At 58.3% G+C, this 18,845-nt stretch overlaps 1 protein-coding gene across 3 annotated transcripts in view; it reads right to left on the bottom strand.

The window, feature by feature from the left end:
* Nucleotides 1-2,400: 2,400 nt before the first annotated feature.
* NUDCD3 (NudC domain containing 3) overlaps nt 2,401-18,845 on the bottom strand; it is a 59,892-nt gene continuing 43,447 nt past the window's right edge. For 2 of the 3 annotated variants that reach the window (XM_004582248.2, XM_058677979.1), the window contains exons 4-6: nt 17,522-17,665; nt 7,492-7,680; nt 2,623-4,347 (exon numbers count right to left, since the gene is read on the bottom strand). In XM_004582248.2, the coding sequence (XP_004582305.2) occupies nt 4,237-4,347; nt 7,492-7,680; nt 17,522-17,665 (444 nt within the window). In that variant the 3' untranslated portion in view covers nt 2,623-4,236. Of the gene's footprint in view, nt 2,563-2,622; nt 4,348-7,491; nt 7,681-17,521; nt 17,666-18,845 lie in introns of those variants that run through there. The other variant, XM_058677978.1, reaches the window with a different exon arrangement.

The raw sequence follows: 18,845 nt of genomic DNA, 5'->3' as shown, positions 1-18,845 counted from the left end.
TGGAAAACAATGCACATATTTAGGGGTGCCTAGGGCCCAGTCCTGGGCAGAATGCTGGGCTAAGAGCAAGGGGCTGGGCCCGGCTGGGGCTGGTGGTGACCTCCAACAGCAGGTGTCATGGGCTGGGGCTCAGGCTGAGACCGGGTGACCTCCTCTTTGACAAGAAGGAATTGGGCAAAAAAGTGTCTGAATTGGAACTGAAAGCAAACTGCAGATTTTCAGAACACACCAGTCCAGAGACGGGGACACGATGCCCACGCCCACCTGCCCAGGGTTGATTCTGGAGGCTTGGGTCCTTCCTGGCCTTGCCACCTGAGGACAAGCATGGCTTGCACGCTTGGCTGGTGAGGTCCTTTCCTGGGCTGGGTCTCTCCCTCTCCAGGTCCCAGGCACCCGAACCCAAGTCTGCCTTGTATGACGACAGGCTTGGAATTGTCACCGTGGGGTCACTCAAGTCTTTCTTCACTCTCCATGGGGACAGGAGGTCACCTATACATGGTGGCTGGCCTCCTGTCGCTCAGGGCCGCCTCTCCAGGCACACGTGTGTGTGGGCAAGGGCTCCACACACTGGGTGAGCAGGCCCCCTGAGCACCACTGGGAACGGAGATTGCTGGTTGCACCAGGTTCCCACAGGGGTCCCAGTATGGCCCTGACCCCGGTTCCCTGGGAGCCCAGCCTCCACCCAGGATCTAGCCCACTTAACTGAGAGCGAGGGGATCCTCCAGACCCTATCACAGCTATCCTTCAGCGGCCTCTCCCACTTGACAAGGATGTGGTGGAGGAAGGCACCAAGATCTGGGCTGACCACACCAAGGGGCCCTCCCTCCCTTGTCTTTATCCACCAAGCAGTGTGTGCCACATGCCATGTCAAAGGGTACGGCTAGAACCAGAGGGGGGTGGGGAGTGACTGGTCTAGCAGGGTGCAGCCCCAGCCCCACGGCGCCGTGCCCTGAGCTCCCTTGGGAGTCCCTTCACTGTCCGCAGTACATTGAGGAGCTTGAGCCTGAGGCCTGAGCCACCAGTGCTGGGGAATGGGGAAGACCCGATCCCCTGGGGTTCAGGCACCCTTCTTGCCAGTGCCTCCCAACCCATCTTCCTCTGAGGACAGTGGTCTGGGCTCACTAGAAGCCACAGAGCCCATAAATCTGGGCTTACACCAGCAGCCCCACTGGACTACAGGGTGGTGGGCAGTCCACATTCCAGGCTGACAGGGTGCCCCTGACAGGGTGTCTTGGTGGGGTGCACAGACTTGGTGGGTGCAAAGAACTCCCCAGGAGTGAAGTGGCCTCAGGGGTGTCTGAAGTAAAGACTGGTCCATTCAATTCCCAGCCTTAAAGAGAAAAAGCAAAACAAAATATCAGCGCGAGCAGAGGAGTCAGCTGAGCCGGAAGGACTGTGCATAAACTTGTCCTTCACCGCTGAGGAATGCCTGTGCCACCCTTGCCAGGACTATGTGATCACACAAGCCTGTGTCGGGTGTCCTGGTGCCCAGCAAACACTCCCCGGGCCAGGAGCCCAACTCCAACACTGGAGCCCAGGGGCCTAGATGCCACAGCTCGCTTGAGGACATACTCCAGCGTGCGGGCAGCAGCTCAGCCAGGGCCGACAGGGTGCTGCGCTGACAACTTCATCGTTTTATTCACAAAAGCGAAGCCGCCCTCCCTGGCTGAGCTGGCTGCCAGCTGGCCCACTGTGGGAGCAGATTGAGGAGGGTGAGGGTCTGTTCTCCCAGCACAGTGTTCTGGGCAGTGAGTTCTCTGTGCAGCAGCTGACGCCTCCTGGACACATGTCCACAAAAACACTTCTCCGCTGCCCTCCCCCCATCCCTGCACTCCTGGGGCCAGCCCTCAAGAGCTGCTCCTTTCTGCTGGGTTATATCTGGCCATTCTACCGTTCAACATTCGCCACACTCTTCGTTCATTCAAGAAATACACCTGCCATTTCCTGGGCCTATCCCAAGACAGAAGAAGCCAGCAGAGGAAGCAGGAGACAAGCTGGTTCCTGGGTACTGGGGAGACAGGGAGAACCAGTGACCTGGACTTGCAAAGACTGGGTGACTGCCAGGGTGCATCTAACGGCATGGCACCCCAGGCCACATGGCCAAGGCTCGTGAGGGTAACCATCCTGTGCAAATGTTCAGGATTCCGCAAGCACCAAGCTTCAGGTCACAATGGGCCTCCAGAACCTCCCGACTGACATCCGTGTGCAGCTGCCTCCTTTACTGCTCCCCGATGACAGGCTCATGGCCCTCAGAACGATGCAGGAAGGCTTGCCACAGCTGGGTGCCCAACCTGGATGCGAAGCAACCCTGCAGAGCAAGCACCGTGACCTGAGCTCGTCACAGGCAGTGATGGCGCATGGGGCTGTCCCAAAGACAAACATGACACACGGGCTCAGGACTGCTTAAATACAGGTTTATTGCAAACACACACCATGGAACCGGAGCAGCTCTGCAGGCTGGGTGCCCCACTCTCCTGGGCCCCTGGACAAGGGGAACACGTCACCCCGCTTTTCTCAGGCCTCAGCTGGTGGGACTTAGTGCCCATACTGCGGCTGTTGTGTCTAAAAAGAGAAAACAGGCAGTGGGCCAGCTCCGGCCACTGGGCTGGGCGGAGGCGGCACTTGGGGTGCACAAGACTCCCAGGCCATGTGCTGGGAACAAGGGCCTGGGGCACAAGGTGGCTGCCGCTACCACGCAGCCAACAGCCCACACTGCCCCTTCACCCCCAGGCGCGGACCGACCAGTTATTTAATAGGGCAGGAAACAGGGAGAAGAGTAACACAAAATAAAATTGGGCAGAGATGTCACCACGGAAGTGAGCCCTCAGCCTCCTGGATGACCCAGTGTGGCACACGCCACCCACTAGCTGATTGCTCCTGGAAGGCAGCTCTGGGGGGATGGGCGGGGACACACACACACACACACACACACAGCCCTCCTTCCCCAGGCAGGGCAGCCACATGCCAATCCCAGGGCTCTGATGGCAACTTGGGCAACAGAAGCACAGGCCTTCTCAGGCCCTAAAGGTGACAGTCCTGCTGAACGGAGCGAAGTCGTCAGGGAGACCTCCCTGGCTTGGTGACAGAGCAGAAGACAGGGACACAGTGGCGCAGCCAGACCCCCACACTACTAACACTTTCTTGCGGGGCCATCAGAAATCCACCCCAAAGTGATGACGATGGAAGCCGACTTGTTCTCATTCCGCAAGGGCCCACGGAGCATGCAGCTGTCGGGGGCTCTTTCCCTCTGGAGGCAGTGTCAGGCAGCCGCACACCAAGGCTGACAGCAGTGCCAGGTGGTAGGGGCACCATTTTCCTGGGGATGGCCAGAGACCCCACAAGTACCAGGAGCACTGGCCGAGGGGTGGTCGCAGCCCTGGCTCAGGTGAGGCCTTGGGGTGAGGAGGCAGAGGCCAGGTCCTGAACACGTGGGAAAGGAAGGGGGGCTGGGCCCGGAGGGTGGGGTGCTGTGTCTTCAGGCCCGGCCTGGCTGCAGGAGGCCAGTGCGTGCAGGGTTCCTCCTCGGCCAGTCTTGAGCTGGGGTCCTGCCGCAGGGCAGCAAGGTGTGCCTCAGGCTCCTTTCTGCCCACAATGCCCCACAGTCTGCCTAGGGGAGGCCTCATGGGACCAGGTAGCCCAGGCCATGCGCTGGCAGCCGGTCAGAGGAGCCTGGAGCTGGAGCAAGGCCTTCCCCCCACCCAGGGTCCCTGCGCCACCTACAAGACAGCCAGCATACGCCCACAGGGAAGGGCATGGGGTTTCCTGAAGCAGCCCCCAGTGCAGCACCCCTCGCGGCCCTCATGCACGTGTCCAGCTCCACAATTTCCACAACTTTGGCTTTGCCCAGCACCAATTCCCTTCCCTCCCAACCCCCCAAGCAGAGAAGCAAGCAGAGGAGCATCAAACAGCAGCAAGCAGCGAGCAGGGGAGGAGAGGCGGCCTGCACGGCTGGTTGCTGTGGAGACAAAGCCCATGATCTCTGGTGCCGGACGCCTCCCTCCTGTGTTCCAAACACCTCCAGTCTGCGGCAGCTGCGGCGGCCACACCACAGGGGCCCCAAGCCTCTGCTGAACAGTCTGGATGCAAGGTCAGAGTGGAAGGCCTCGTTCGCCCTGGAGACAAAGGCAGGCCAGGGATGAACAGGACAAGCAAGCCCCTGGCGGGCAGGGAGCCAGAGGGGGTGGCTGAGGGTGAGGCCCACAGCCCTGCAGGCGGGGGCTCCTCTCCTCCAGGCCACTAAAACTGTACAGCCCCCGGGGAGATGTTGAACATGGCTGGGTCGAACCGCTGGCCTCGGAAGGGAGAGCCTTCAGCATCCCACCCCTTCTTCAGCATCTCATGGACTTTCTACAAACAGAAAATAGAGAGATTAAAGGGGTCACACAGCATGCACACTGCCGGCTAAGCCCACCTGCTTCCTCGGGGCATACACTACACCCAGCAGGCCCCTGGGCAGCTTGCGAGCAGGGAGGGCTGGGCACCTGCCAGGTCCTCTGTGATGCTGTGTCCACAGCCCCATCTCTAACTCTCCTGCAGGATGTCTCTGCGGCCCGTCTTCCATCCAAATTCCACACTGCCTGTCCGGCCACAGCCATAAGACCCCAAGTACAGAATGTGGAGGAGCTGCCCAGCTTCCCTTCCTCAGGCAGGGAGCCCCAGCCCGCCTAGCCAGGGCCCTGCCAGTCAGCAAGGCCCCGGTTTCCTGGGAGACACAGCCCTTCCCAGCAGGTGGCCACTTCAGACCTGGTCCTCCTCCAAGGTGGAGGGGGTGCACACACGACTGAGCAGGCCCCCTCCACGCGGCATCTCCACAGTGATCTGCTTTAAGCAGCCGCAGCCAGGCACACCAGAGCTGGGCACCTCCTTTCTTCTGACTGGGACAGCAGAATGAGCTCGGCCCCTCCGCCTGAGGAGCAGTGTGGAAAATTCCCGGCTTCCAGCAAGGCTACCGGCCTTACAGCACAGCTTCCTCAAGTTCAATGCAGCGGTTTCGTGTCTGCAGCCCTCAGCAAGGCAACAGTACATCAAAGACATGGAACACGTACAAGGGCTTCGTCAGCCCTACACCCTGCGTCTCAGGGCTCTGGGACTGCAGAAGTCACCTTGGGAGCTGCAATGGATGGCAGGGAGGTGTGTGCGGTCTCTGGCAGTACCAGCCAGGGCATGGCCCAGTCGTGGAGATGTAAGGCCAGTCAGTCCCCACCCACACAGGAATGTACTGACACGTGATGCACACAAAAGGAAGCCACCAGAGGCCACTGGAGCCTGGCCAGAGCCACGCCAGCCATGCCACCCTGCAAGAAACTGAGTGGTGACAAGGAGGCGGCCCAGGGTACTGGATGCACTGCATAGACCTGTCCTGGCCCCGGTGTCCTCACTTCCTGGGGACTAGCGGCCACAGTAAGGAGTGTCACCTGTGCACAGACAGAGCTGTGGGCCCTGGACACCCGCACTCGAGAAAGGAACTAGAGGCCAGCCAAGCAGTGCTGGGAGCAACCTCACAGTGACGTAGGAACATCCCGAGTGACCAAGGTGTCACCCCTTCAAAATAAAAGCAGGTCCACAGTGGAACTGAGGCACACGCAGCACAGAGACCCTACTGGGCCACAGTATCACCAGGCTCCTCTCTGGTCCTGCCTCATCCAGCTGCCCATCGCTCCATGCCAGGCCACAGGCAGTCGCGTGCTGCACATGAGCAAGGGCTCCCAGCTCACACAGAACCTCCTGCCTCCTACCACACCAGGGTCCAGCACGGGGCCCAGGGGGCAGCACTTCTGGCACTGTCAGGTCCTGGGAGGTGAGGTTGCATGTATGCAGGCACACGGGAACATAGTACCCACATGCTGTGCCAGCTAGCCTGTGACAGACTGGCAAGAAACATCCTGGTACAAGCTTGAAGCCCCCGATATTTCTGGGAGCTAAATCCATTTGCTGGAAAGTCCTAGGCAGTAGGTTAGGCTACAGCCATGAGGAGGAGAAAGACCCCTCGGGTCCTTAAAAGAGCCTGGAGCAGCCGCTTCCCGGGGGAGGGTGACAGTCACATGGCAGAACGAGGCAGCACTGTTCCCCAGCAGACATCATGGAGAGACGTCTGTCCACCCAGCTGACGCAAGCATGCCTGGCTCTCGGCAGCCCCTGCGAGGCCTGCCACCCCAAGACACTCAAGGACTTAGCAGCAGCCTCAGGAGGTTCTAGCTTCTCCCCTGAAGACCCCACAGCTCACACAACACAAGGTATTAACGCACGCAGACTCGGCATCAGGACCTGATGCACAGAGGTCAGCCCTCAGGGCTTCTTAGAAACACACAGGACAAAGGGCTCCAGGGAGAGCAGACCCCTTCCCCCACTGCCTTGCACCTGTCAAGGCAGTGGACACAGGCTGCACCCTGGCTGCGGGGTGGACAGGCCCCTCATGGCCCACCTCCAAGGCAAAGGGTCACAGGTTGACTGTTTGGCACCACACGCAAACACCCTGCAACTAGATTCAACTGCATGTAAGCAGGGCTGATTACACCCCGGGGTGCACTTGGTCAGTCCTGTGGGTACCATTCAGGAGGAGCCGGGACCTGGGTCCACACGGACCCATGGCAAAGGGCCTGATGGAGTGGAACATCTCTCCCACAGACACAGGCTGGGGGAGGGGCTGGAAGGCCAGGACATAAGGGTCTGGAATCAGATTGAGTTCAATCCCATTCCCACTGCTTGACAGTAACCTTGTAACCTCTCTACTGTGGTCCTGAGGGATCAAGACCAGCTCACCCCACCCACGCCCAGCAGGCGCTAACAACAGGCCCAAGCGGGCAGAGCCCAGGAGGATGTCAGCTGACCCTGAAGTGTACAGGGCTTTTATGCAGCCAGGCAAGGGTGGCCAACACAGTGCAGGGAGCCACCTGCTAGTGCCCACCGCCCCGGAAGGCCAGACCTGTCCCTGTAGACGTCTAGGTTTGGTTTCCCCTCAGACAGATGAGAAAGGTGTGTCCAGGTGTGTTTCCGGAGAATAAGGAGCCAGGCCGGGCAGCACCTGGTCCACCGTGTTGTGGACATGGGACACTGGGCAGTAAAATCCATCTCAGGAAAACTGAAACAGCTGCCCTGGGACTAGGGAAGCAGCGAGGAAAAGCTCATGTGTCTCCTTAAGAGCTGTCCCCACCTGGACCAATTCCCAGCCCAACTGCCGCCAACAACACGCCTCCTCACACCGGCTACCCACACCACACCAGACTGGAAGTCCCTGGCTCCATCCAGGCCCTGCAACCAGGCCATGCTCTCCACTAAGGGGTCTGTGGAGTGCACAGAGGCCACAGTGGGACAGCCAAACAGGCAGCAGCTGCACTGGAGAGCCCTGGGCGGATGGCTACACCTCTCAATCCCCACCCCAGCCCTGCAGCTGGCTTGTGGCCCGGTGTGGAACATGGCAGGCAGCTCAGTGCACCTGTCTTCCGGCCTGGATCAGGTGGCCCCAGCCATCCCCCAACCCCTAGCCCTGCGTACCAGCTCATGGCTCTGTGGCTTGCCCTGCAGCTTCTGGTGGTAGTCGAAGGTGAGCCTGTCCAGGACGGCCTGCTCCTCCTCGTCCACGGTGGCCATGGAGCGCTCCTTGTTGATCTTGTCAATGTCGATGGGCTCCTCGCCCTCCAGGATGGCGTTCCACCAGTACTCCCCAACCTTGCTGAGGTTCACCTGCAGTCACAAAAGGCAGAGTCCCGGGTCATGGGCAGCAAGCCTGAGCCTGCGGGCCTCTCAGGCCAACCAGCACCACTCTGAGGGAGGGGTCCTGGGCCCTAGGGTAAGCACACCAGGACCCCCTGCTGCCCCAGCAGGAGCCCTAAACCTGAGAACACACAGACAGCAACCTTGTCCTTCTCTCCCAGGCCCCCGAGCCTCCAACAGAACGGGGTCCAGCAGTGTGCTTTCCTTGTCCTGAGAAAGGACACTGGCCGAGCCCTGAGTGGGGCTTGCCCACTAGGACCTGGTCCTGGCCAGCGCAGCCAGCCCCAAGCCCACCATGAGAAGTGGGCACCCAGGGTACTGGCCATTAGCCACTTCCCTGGCTGCACTCTCCCTGTTGCTCTGAGTGGGGAAGGCACAGGCCTGAGACTCAGGGCTTAGGCTCACAGAACAAGAGCATGCTGTCCACTCAGGCAGGACAAGAACTCCTGGATCCTGCCCGCTCAGGCCTTCTCCGCCTTCTCTATTCCATCCTTCAGTCTCAACAGGCTGCAGACTGAGCAGCCTGCTTGGAGCCACCCCCACCCTGGTTCACCTGCTCATGACAAATTGGACTGAGCCCCTCCCCCAGCCTCAAGGTGAAGCCCCTGGTGCTGAGCACACAAGCTCATCTACCAGCACAGAAACTCAAGACCAACTGAAACACAGCAGGCACACGATCAGAACACCAGATGTGCTGAAAGTCCCTGAGCAAGGGCCACACGTGCCATGTGCTCAGTGGCTGGGCTCCAGGGGGCGGTTCCCTCCAGGGTATCACAGCAACATAGCCACCTGCCCACCCTGTCCTCCCGCTGTACATTCGTGCGACAGGACAAGGCCCAAGCTCCCTGCCAGCATGAACAGACAGAAAGAGAAGCCCGCAAGCAGGAGAAACTCTTGCGGGGTCTGTGTGCTGTGTGGACCAGGAGTCGGGTTGTGGACAGGTGACCCACAGGGGCCCTGGCCACAGTCAGCATCTGCGTGCAGCCCCTCCCCTGCCTCCCCGGAGTGCAGCTCCTAGCCCTGCCAGCTCTCCTTGCACACTGAAAGCGCAGGGCCTGGGTGCAGGAGGGCACACAGCAGAAATATTTCAGAAATGCGAAAAGTAAGACAAACGTGCGATCGTGACAAGACATCAGGCTCCACCCTGCCTTCTAGAGCAGGGTGGGGAGTGAAGAACAGAGCTGAGCAGGCACCCCTCCGCAGCCAGCTCCGCCGGGGACTGTGCTTGCTGCAGTGCCCAGCACACTGCTCTTCGCATTTGCAAATTAATGTTTTATTTCTTTGGAAGACAGGGGCAAGGGAAAAGAGAAAGAGACCTTCCACCCACCGGTTCACGCCCTGCAATAGCCAGGAGCCCAGTCCAGGCTCCCCGACACACCACCTGCTCCCTCCCACAGGGAGCCAGAGTCGGGAGCCAAGCTGGTGTGGAACCCAGGAACCCCAGTGTGGGAAGCAAGCAGTTTCACTGGAATCCTAACCACCAGTTAAGCATCCGGTGGCATGAGCCTAACAGATTTCAACATTTAAAATAGCAATATAAGAAAAGAAAAAGACCGTAACTCCACCAGTCACTTGCTCTGCCTGTCAGGGGTTGCCCAGTGACTGCTGCTCTGGCTGGTGCAAAGTCTTCATTAAAAAGAAAGAAAGAAAGAAAGAAAGAAAGAAAATGACTTATTTATTTGAAAGGCAGAGTTACAGAGGGAGATGGAAAGAGATATTTTCCACTGACTGGCTCACTACCCAAAAGGCCACACTAGCCAGGGCTGGGTCAAGCTGAAGCCAGGAGCCAGGAGCTCCACCTCGGTCTCCATATGGGTGGCAGGAAGCTGGAGGGGAGGCAGAGGGACTGACTTGCACCATTCTCCATGACACCAAAAGAAGTCCCATGTCCCCCTAATGCTCTCCCCTCTATTTCCCAGCCCTCAGGCACTGCTTCCTTTCACCTCTGGACATCCGCATGTGCTGGCCGTGTCACACACCCAGGGCCTATCTGTGCAGCACCTTGGTCAGGCTGAGCACGGCCTGACAGACTGAGCACAGAGGGCCTGGCCTGGCCTCTCACCCACCTACTTCCTGGCACAGGTAACACCACACCCATCCCTGCTCCTGGTTCCTGCTCTTCTGCCGTGTGGCACAGCTGTGCCGCTCGGTCACTCCAGGACTAACTTGTCCAGAAACTGTCAGACTCTTCTACAACAGCCACACTACTTTACACCCACCGCAGTGCACACGGGGTTCCAACTTCCCTACCTGCAATGCTTCTTACCTCGCCCACTTCTAAGGCTGCTGCATGTGTGTGTTAGTGTGACAGGCCGAGTGAGGCAGGAGGGCGGGAGGGACACAGAGCGACCTTCCACTTGTTGGCCCACTGGCCAAATGTCTGAAACAGCTGCGGCTAGAACAAGCTAAAGCCAGCAGCCAGAACTCCATCCTGGTCTCTCGCCGTGGCGTGAGATGGCCAAGTCCTCGGGCCATCTTCCGCCGCCTTCCCAGGCGCCTTAACAGGAAGCTGGACACAAGAGGAAAGCAGCTGACACAGGAGCCAGCACTCCGCTTTGGGTTGCTACTGTCTCGAGCAGCAGCTTATAGCCCTCAATGCCAGTCCCCATCGTGCTCACGGCTGTGGTGGCACAAATGGTGCTTTATCCAGACTGTTACTCGAGTGCTCCCGGCCTGTCTTCTCAGCACGGGGAAGGTGCAGGCGGCCATCGTGCCCAGGCAGCGCACAGGACCTGCTCTCAGGCATCCAGTGCGTGGTTACCTCGGGCCCCAGGACACTGTATTTTCCCAAGCATAAGCTTGCTGGTGAAATTCATGACACTGCACTCTAGCCATTCTGCACACTTACTCTCCTGGACAGCTCCCCTGTCCCGTGGGCTGTGGCTCCACCCCAATATACCCCTTTTCCTCCAGGGCTCCACCCTTCACCTCTCAAAGCCACACACACCTGTGTCTTGTAGCAGACAGATCTCCACTGCTCCACTCTCGCCTTACACACTGGCATGGCTTGCCTACACCCACTTCTGGAACAGGCCACTTCTGGAACAGGCATTCAGACACTGGACAGACAGGGCTCATGGACCCTGCAGGGCTGTCTCTCGGGCTCCGTGTGGAATGCAGAACCAAGGAGATGTGAGTGCAGCGCTCCTGGGCCACAGCTAAGAGGCCCCTGCCACATTGGCTTGGCAGAGTGAAGCTCACCCTCCCGAGGGGACCCATCACTACCACTGCCCTCTGTCCTCTGCTGCGTCCACTTGTCCCTGTCTAGGCCACACATAAGCAGGCATGGCACACACAGCCTAGTCTGCCCCATGGCTGTTCCATGGTGCAGGTGACCACATACCTGTCGTGGGCATGTGGAAGTCTTGCAGTTTCTGGATAAGTAAGTCCTGGAATGACTGAGCAGCAAACTTGCCATGGACAGCCACATACTTTCATCACCTTGGTCAACACCCAGGGGTACGGCAGGGGTCAGCTCGTGCTACAATGTTGCCACCACCAGAGTCCTGCACCTTCTCACCTGGCCCATTACTCAGCATTTCTTCCTGGCCCAATGTCCACTCTAATTAAGCCAGTAGCGCAAACCCAGCAGGACCTGCATGGGTGCCTCCTGCAGATAGCCTTGGGAGATGGAGCTGGTGCCCAGTTACTGATGTCACCAACTGGCAGGCACACCCCTCTTCAGTACCCTGGTGGGGGCGGCTTCCTGCTCCTATCAAGGTTAGAAGACACCGCCTGGTCCAGTTCCCCCACACAGACCAAGGACTGCTCCCATAGGGTTAGAAGACACCACCTGGTCCAGTCCCTCGACACGGACCAAGGACTGCTCCCATAGGGTTAGAAGACACCACCTGGTCCAGTCCCTCGACACAGACCAAGGACTGCTCCCACAGGGTTAGAAGACACCGCCCGGTCCAGTCCCTCGACACGGACCAAGGACTGCTCCCATAGGGTTAGAAGACACCACCTGGTCCAGTCCCTCGACACGGACCAAGGACTGCTCCCATAGGGTTAGAAGACACCACCTGGTCCAGTCCCTCGACACGGACCAAGCCACTTCACTGCAGTGAGTGCCTTCTCCCAGAGGGAAGGCGCCTGCTGGCTCCCCAGGGGCCCAGAGTTTGTCATCCTTCATCATGTGGATGCCAGGGGTCCCAGACCAGTCAGTGACCTGTGACCTTGCAACCCCACTGCTTCCTTAGCATGTCCTGACTTTCCGGGGTGACAGAACACAGAGGCGAAACCTACATGCCACCTCTGAGTTCCACAGTGCTCCCCACACATCCCTGGAGGGCAACCTCAAACCCTGCAAGGACACTGTGCGGGCCTCGATCTGTGCCAGTGGCCCCCAGCATCCACATCCCTTCCCCCTTTAGCATCAGAGCCTTCAGTCTAGCCAGAGAAGCATCGCCTCCATTGTGGTCGTCTGTGTGAACCGGCACTGCGGCAAGGAGAAGGTGGCCTTGTGAAGCTGCGTGTCCCCCTGCTCTCCCTTCCAGTTTCTGCCACAAGCCAGCACTGGGCAAGCAAATTCCCTTTTTAATGCTATCAGTGAATCCTTAAACTTTGTGACTAACTTGAGATATGGACAATAAGCCCGCATCTGCTCGTCCACTTTATAGATGCCAATGCTGCCAGGGCAGGAGCCAGGAGGGCAGTGCTTTGACCCATCACTGCTGCTTCCCAGGTCTGTGTTAGCAGAGCCGAACCAGGAGCTGACACTGGGAGGCAAGTGCATTGACTCTGACGGCTACAGGTATGCTAACTGCTGGGCTAAAGGCCTATTCCCTCAACTTCTTTTTGAGTTTAAAAATTAACACAATCAGGCCTGGCGGCATGGCCTAGCGGCTAAAGTCCTCGCCTTGAACATACTGGCATCCCATATGGGCGCCGGTTCTAATCCCGGCAGCTCCACTTCCCATCCAGCTCCCTACTTGTGGCCTGGGAAAGCAGTCGAGGACGGCCCAAAGCTTTGGGACCCTGCACCCGCGTGGGAGACCCGGAAGAGGTTCAAGGTTCATGGTTCCCGGCTTCGGATCGGCGCAGCACCAAGTGAGCGTTGCGCTCACTTGGGGAGTGAATCTCGTATGGAAGATCTTCCTCTCTGTCTCTTCTCTCTGTATACTGTATATCTGACTTTGTAATAAATAAATAAATCTTAAAAAAAAAAATTAACACAATCAAGATGCTGCACAGGCCAGATGCACAGCCATGGTCTGTGTGGGCTGGAGCCAGGAGGCCCCAGGGTTCCAAGTAGACACACTGGGGGAGGCCTTTATCCTCCCTCTGCAGGGAAGCTGGGCTGGGCTCCCCTCTGCCCAGGGACACCTCAGGCTGGCACCCCGCCCTCCCGATTTGGAACCCGCAGCCTTGAAGCACTTCACACAGAATCCTGACTCCATGTGCAGTGTTGGGGGCTCTAGGAGAACTGAGTCACATGAAGCCAAAGGGCTCCCGTTTTACTCCATAAGCTTTCCCCAGGCCGTGGGCTCCTGTCTCGCTCCATACACTCCTCCCCAGGCTGTGGGCTCTCACCAGAAAAGCCACACCAACTTCAGAATTTTCACCTAGTTTCCACTCTAAATTTCAAAGGAGGACGTTGGGAGTCTTGCAAGACGAACTTAACACATCCACACCTGCTGGCCAAGCAGGCAGAGGCTGCCAGTGGGGGGGCGGGAAGCAGCCTGGTGACAAGGACAGGCAGACAGATGACTCTGAATCTACACAGAAACCAGGAGGTGCTTGGGGGGTCCAGTGGGGAGTGCCACGCTTCAGTCCCCCGTTTCTGGGAGAGGGGGCGTGGGCTAGATGGCTCTTCAGGGCTCAGCGATGCAAAGCCAGCACTTTCAGTCTCTGGGCCGCATTCCCACTCGTGTGTGCGCAGTGTCTGCACAGAGATGTGTGTGGACAGTGTCATCTCATGTACGACACGCCCCCGATACAATCATGCCCAAGAGCCCTGCAGCAGGCGCCACCAGCCCACAACTGCCCACGGCTGCCAGATCCCCGGAGAGGGCAAAACAAGGACAACGTATACCCCAAGCATCTGGTTTCTGAGCCTGAACAAGGTACTGAAGGAGCCAGTGCTGTTGCCACAGCTGACTGCGTGTCCCTGTAACCAGGCGAGGAGCTTGCCTGAGTCAAGAAGTCTCATTTAACATTCTGAAGTGTAGGAGGGAGGAGGGGGGAGGCAATAGCTGTCACACGGTTATAGCTGCCGCCCCTGCCGCCCCGGCTGTCTGATGAGATCCACAGCCGGGGCGGCAGGGGGAGACTGCAGCCGCCTGCACCTGCCTGCCTGCTGGGAAGGCCGAGGGTCCACGGTTCGTGGGCAGCCCCTCTCCTCAGGCTGGCTTGCAGCAGCCTCACTCACAGCAGTGCTCCAAGCCCTACCTCAGGGTCCTGGGCCAGTGGTGGCAAAAGATCCATGGCCCAGGCTGGAGAGGGACACAGGCCTGCAGCGCCTGAACCCTGGGGCTGCCTCCCACAGAGCTGGGGGAAGAGCCCTCCTGCAACTCCTGTTCCCAGTGCTGCATGTCCCTGGCCCCATGGGGACACCACCCACTTCCCTCTGCCCCAGGGCCCTCCCTCCTCACTGTCTCTGTTTCTCCCAAGAATAAGCATCGCTGGGTTTGGGGCCTGGTGGGGTACTCCAGGAGGGCCTCGTGGTGACGGTCTTCACCGCCGTCGCCTCTGCCACTCTTCCAGAGGAAGCTGCAAGCACAGGCCCGTCCCACGGCCCTGGAGGAGCACCCTTACTCTGCATGCAAGGAACCAGGAAAGGTGCAGTTAGGCCGGGCCAGGTGACAGCCAAAGCGACACCCAGAGCCAGCTGCTGAGTTCCCAGCAAAGCTCTCTGCAACCACACTCACTCTGGTAGACATGGTGCAGCGCATGGGACAAACAGGACCTTCAAGAGTGAAACCATCTGCTTGTCAGCTCCCAGTACCATGTCAGGCAGCTGACCACAAGGAACTACAGGTCCCAACACATCACCAACAGCTCAAATGGGTAAATCAAGGTCAGTTAAGACCCAGTGTCCCACATCAGAGTGCTCAAGTTCAATTCCTGGCTCCAGCTCCTCTGTGCAGCTACTCCACACTGTAGAACCAGGGAGGTAGCAGGGGAGGGTTCAAGGGATTTGGTTCCTGCCACCCAAGTGGGAAACCAGACCGTGTTTCTGGCTATCAGCTCTGCCTAGAGCCAACTCCAACTACTGAAGGACCCAGGGAGTGAACCAGCTGCTGGGACAGCTTTTGGGGACCAGCATGGTAGCCTAGTGGCTAAGTCCTCTGCCTGCAGTGCCAGCATCCCATATGAGTGGCAGTTGATGTCCTGGCTGCTCCACTTCCCATCCAGCTCCCTGCCTGTGTCTAGGAAAGCAGCAGAGGATGGCTCTAGCCATTGCAGCCACCTGGAAAGTGAACCAATGGATGAAAGATCTTTCTCTGTCTCCTTCTCTCTGCAAATCTGTCTTTCAAAGAAAAATAAATAAATCTTGAAAAAAAGAACACTGCGTTGGTTGGCTCAGGGCACCCCATAAAAGAGTGCCAGTTCAAGTCCCAGCTGTCCAACGTATCTCCTGCTAATGTGCTACAGGAAACCTCAAGTACCTGGACCCCTGCCAGTCATACAGGAAGCAGGTGGACACCATGGGTCCCGGCTTCAGCCTGGCCCAGCCCCAGCCACTGCAACTATCGGGATTAGCAAACCAATCAAGAGCCCGGCACAGTGGCCTAGTGGCTAAAGTCCTTGCCTTGCACGTGCTGAGATCCCATCTGGCCGCTGGTTTGCAGCCTGGCTATTCCACTTCCTTCCAGCTCTCTGCTTGTGGCCTGGGAAAGCAGTAGAGGATATCCCAAAGCCTTGGAACCCTGCACCTGCATAGGAGACCTGGAAGAAGCTCCTGGCTTCAGATCGGCTCAGCTCCAGCTGTTGCGACCACTTGGGGAGTGAACCAGCAGATAAAGATCTTTTTCTCTGTAAATCTGACTTTACAATAAAAATAAATCAATCTTTAAAAAAATTGAATCAAGAACATAAACAACCTCTTAGAGTTCCATAAACAGTAATATTCAGGGTGGGCATTGTGGCACAGCAAGCCAAGGCTGAGATCAACTGAGCTCCCAGGACACACTTCCAATGCAACCTCCTGCGAGTGCACCTGGAGGAGACAGGCAATGGCCCAAGGGCTGGGTCACTGCCACCCATGTGTGAGACTCGGGTGAGGTTCCAGGCTCTGGCTCTGGCATAGCCCAGCCTGGGCTGGACATGTGGGGGAATGGACCAAGGGGATGCAAGATTTCTCTGTTTCTCTTTCAAGTAACCAGGCAACTTTTAGCCTATAAAAAGCACTGCATACACATTCCCTGGGCTCAAGGCTGTGTGGCCGGGGAGGCAGCCACAGGTAGAGGCCTCCCCTTGGCAGGGGCAGGCCAGGCAAGCACATGGGCCTGCAGGCTGGGGCGCTGTGGGGGCAGGGCCTCTTTTCTCTGATCCTCCATGATTTCCAAGTGAGGGGGTCACTTTAGAAACATATTGTGCACTGGTGTACTCTGCAGAGCAGGCACGGGTCACCACAGCTGCCCTGCTGCTTCCTGTGACCTGTGTGCCAGCAGGATGTGCCAGGCAAAAATAAACTGAAGACACAGATGGCACGTGGTACACAGACAAGGTCAGGCCCGCAAGTCTCTGTGCCTCCTCCTGCCCTCCTCCAAGGAGTCCTGCAGTGGGCTTCATCCAGCCCAGCTCCGTTCCAGAGCCTCGGCATGCTGACCTGTGAAACGAGTGTGCAGAAGACCATGCCACCCACACCCGCTCAATGAAGCTGGCCCCCGTTGTGCCTGCTCCTTCACCATGCAGTGTGACTGCCGAGTCCCAGTCACATGTACCACGGAAGTGAGTGAGCTCCAGTGATAACCATGCCTGCAGAGACCACGCAAGGAGCGACTGTGATCCTCCCCACACGGGTTACAAGCCCAGAGGCCACAACAATGAAGGCCAGTCCCTTACACTTCAGGCAGGGCACCCAGAGATCAGGCCCAGGAAGCAGCACCCAGAGGGAGAGCCAGCGGGCCGAGCATCCCAAGGCCCAGAGCCATGTGTGCCGCTGTGGCCAGGCCGACACAGCTCTCCAGCTCAACCCCGGGCCCCAGCGGCCCTCCATGCACAGGCCAAGCAAGTCCCCACCTGCCCGTCATGCGGACCCTGTTTCCCGTTTCCCTCCTCGTGGCACACTTTGTGTCCATGCAGAAGCCTGGACAAAGGCAAATCCCAATGGTTTCTGTCCTAAAACTTCTTTGCACCTTCAGCCCTTTTCCCACACTAGGGGTTAAACATCCACAGGGAGGAAGGAGGTGGCCGTTCATGCCCTGTCGCCCCCTGGGGTTCCGCAGGAAGCCTTCCCCAACAGCATCCGTAGGAGTGTGGACAAGGCTCAGTGTTCTCACAGGGCCCGGGGTCCAGAGCCGTCACTGGCTTGTCAGCAAGCTGGCTCCTGGCAGCCTGGCAGCTGTCTGCTTGCGTTGCCACCGGCAACTCACCATGGTGGGTCCTGGCTGTGCGAGCAGGGCCTCTGGTCCAGGGCCTGTGCACCGTACTCCCCTTACCTATGTCTCGGAATATGTACTTCTCCATGGGTTTGCCTTGCTTCTGACATGAAGACAGCAAGCTCTCAGGAACAACCATGACCCACGGACCTGAGGCTCCGATGGCAATGCCACGAGGCGCACTTGCAGCAGAGTGCAAAATGCCCAGAACAGTCTGTCCACTGTACCACCCACTGCCAGGCTGCACTTAGGTGCCCACTTACCAGAACGCACTTGCCCGGCTCCAGGCTCCAAAGCGAGTTCTCGGTGTGGATCTTGTGGGTGAGCTTCCCCTCCATGAGCACGCGCTCCCCACTCCCCTCCAGCACAGCCACACGCATGGAGTTGCTGCTCAGAGCCACAGAGACCTGGGGACACAAGAGACACGCAGCTCACTTGTAGGCAGGCACGGCTTGTCGCCCCGCCACATGACTCCAGCTGCAAGTCCCAGCAAACCTGGGAACATTGGCCACAATGGGAGCTCTGGGCTATATCTGCCCACACACCTTCTTCCTTCTCCAGTTCTCACGGTGGAGGTGAGTACAGGCTCAGGGCCCTGGTCACGGCTCAGCCTTAGTGGGGACAGCAGAGCCAGCCCTTCTATTTATCAGTTCATCTAGGTTCTTGAAGAAATCAGGGCTCAGCTCCGGTGCGCTCAGCCCTGCAGGCGTCCGTGTCCACCAGGGGGCACCCTGGGAGACTGGGGTCATGCCCCTGGTACTTTCCTACAGGTCATAACTGGAGGGGGAGGAAAACAAACTGCTACTTACCCTCTGTTTGGGGCAGTCTGTTTAAATTACACATTTTAAAATCCAAGTCCTAAATACAAAAATATACATGGGGCCCGGCGGCGTGGCCTAGCGGCTAAAGTCCTCGCCTTGGACGCCCCGGGATCCCATATGGGCGCCGGTTCTAGTCCCGGCAGCTCCACTTCCCATCCGGCTCCCTGCTTGTGGCCTGGGAAGGCAGTTGAGGACGGCCCAATGCATTGGGACACTGCACCCACGTGGGAGACCCGGAAGAGGTTCAAGGTTCATGGTTCCCGGCTTCGGATCGGCGCAGCACCGGCCTGTTGCGGCTCACTTGGGGGGTGAATCATCGGACGGAAGATCTTCCTCTCTGTCTCTCCTCTGTATATATCTGGCTGTAATAAAATGAATAAATCTTTAAAAAAAAAATATATATATATACATGGGTTGTGTCTGGGCCCAGAGCGTTCAGATCACAGACTATGCCCACTCAGCACCCTGATCAGAGTCCCCTGAGATGTTTTGGAATCACCTACAGGTGATTCCAGACTCAGGGCTTGGAACACTCAGCTTGTATCTGCAGGAAGCACGCATTCCATGGACTTTAGGGTCTTTCCACCATCAGGTGTGCAGAATCAAAACCACCTGGAGGCCACTGGCCTATGCTACAGAAAAACCATGCACACCACAGCATCTCCACACTGCGGCTAAGTACTGCCAGTAACACACAACACTGAGCCCCAGCTGCAGCTTCAAAGCCTGCGAGTGAGCGACAGGGTGGAGAGGCCCCCGGGGACTG

Source organism: Ochotona princeps, chromosome 20 (genome assembly GCF_030435755.1).
Source record: "Ochotona princeps isolate mOchPri1 chromosome 20, mOchPri1.hap1, whole genome shotgun sequence".
NCBI lineage: Eukaryota > Metazoa > Chordata > Mammalia > Lagomorpha > Ochotonidae > Ochotona > Ochotona princeps.
Note: the sequence above shows the minus strand (reverse complement) of the source record. Positions and strands in the feature narration are given on the sequence as shown.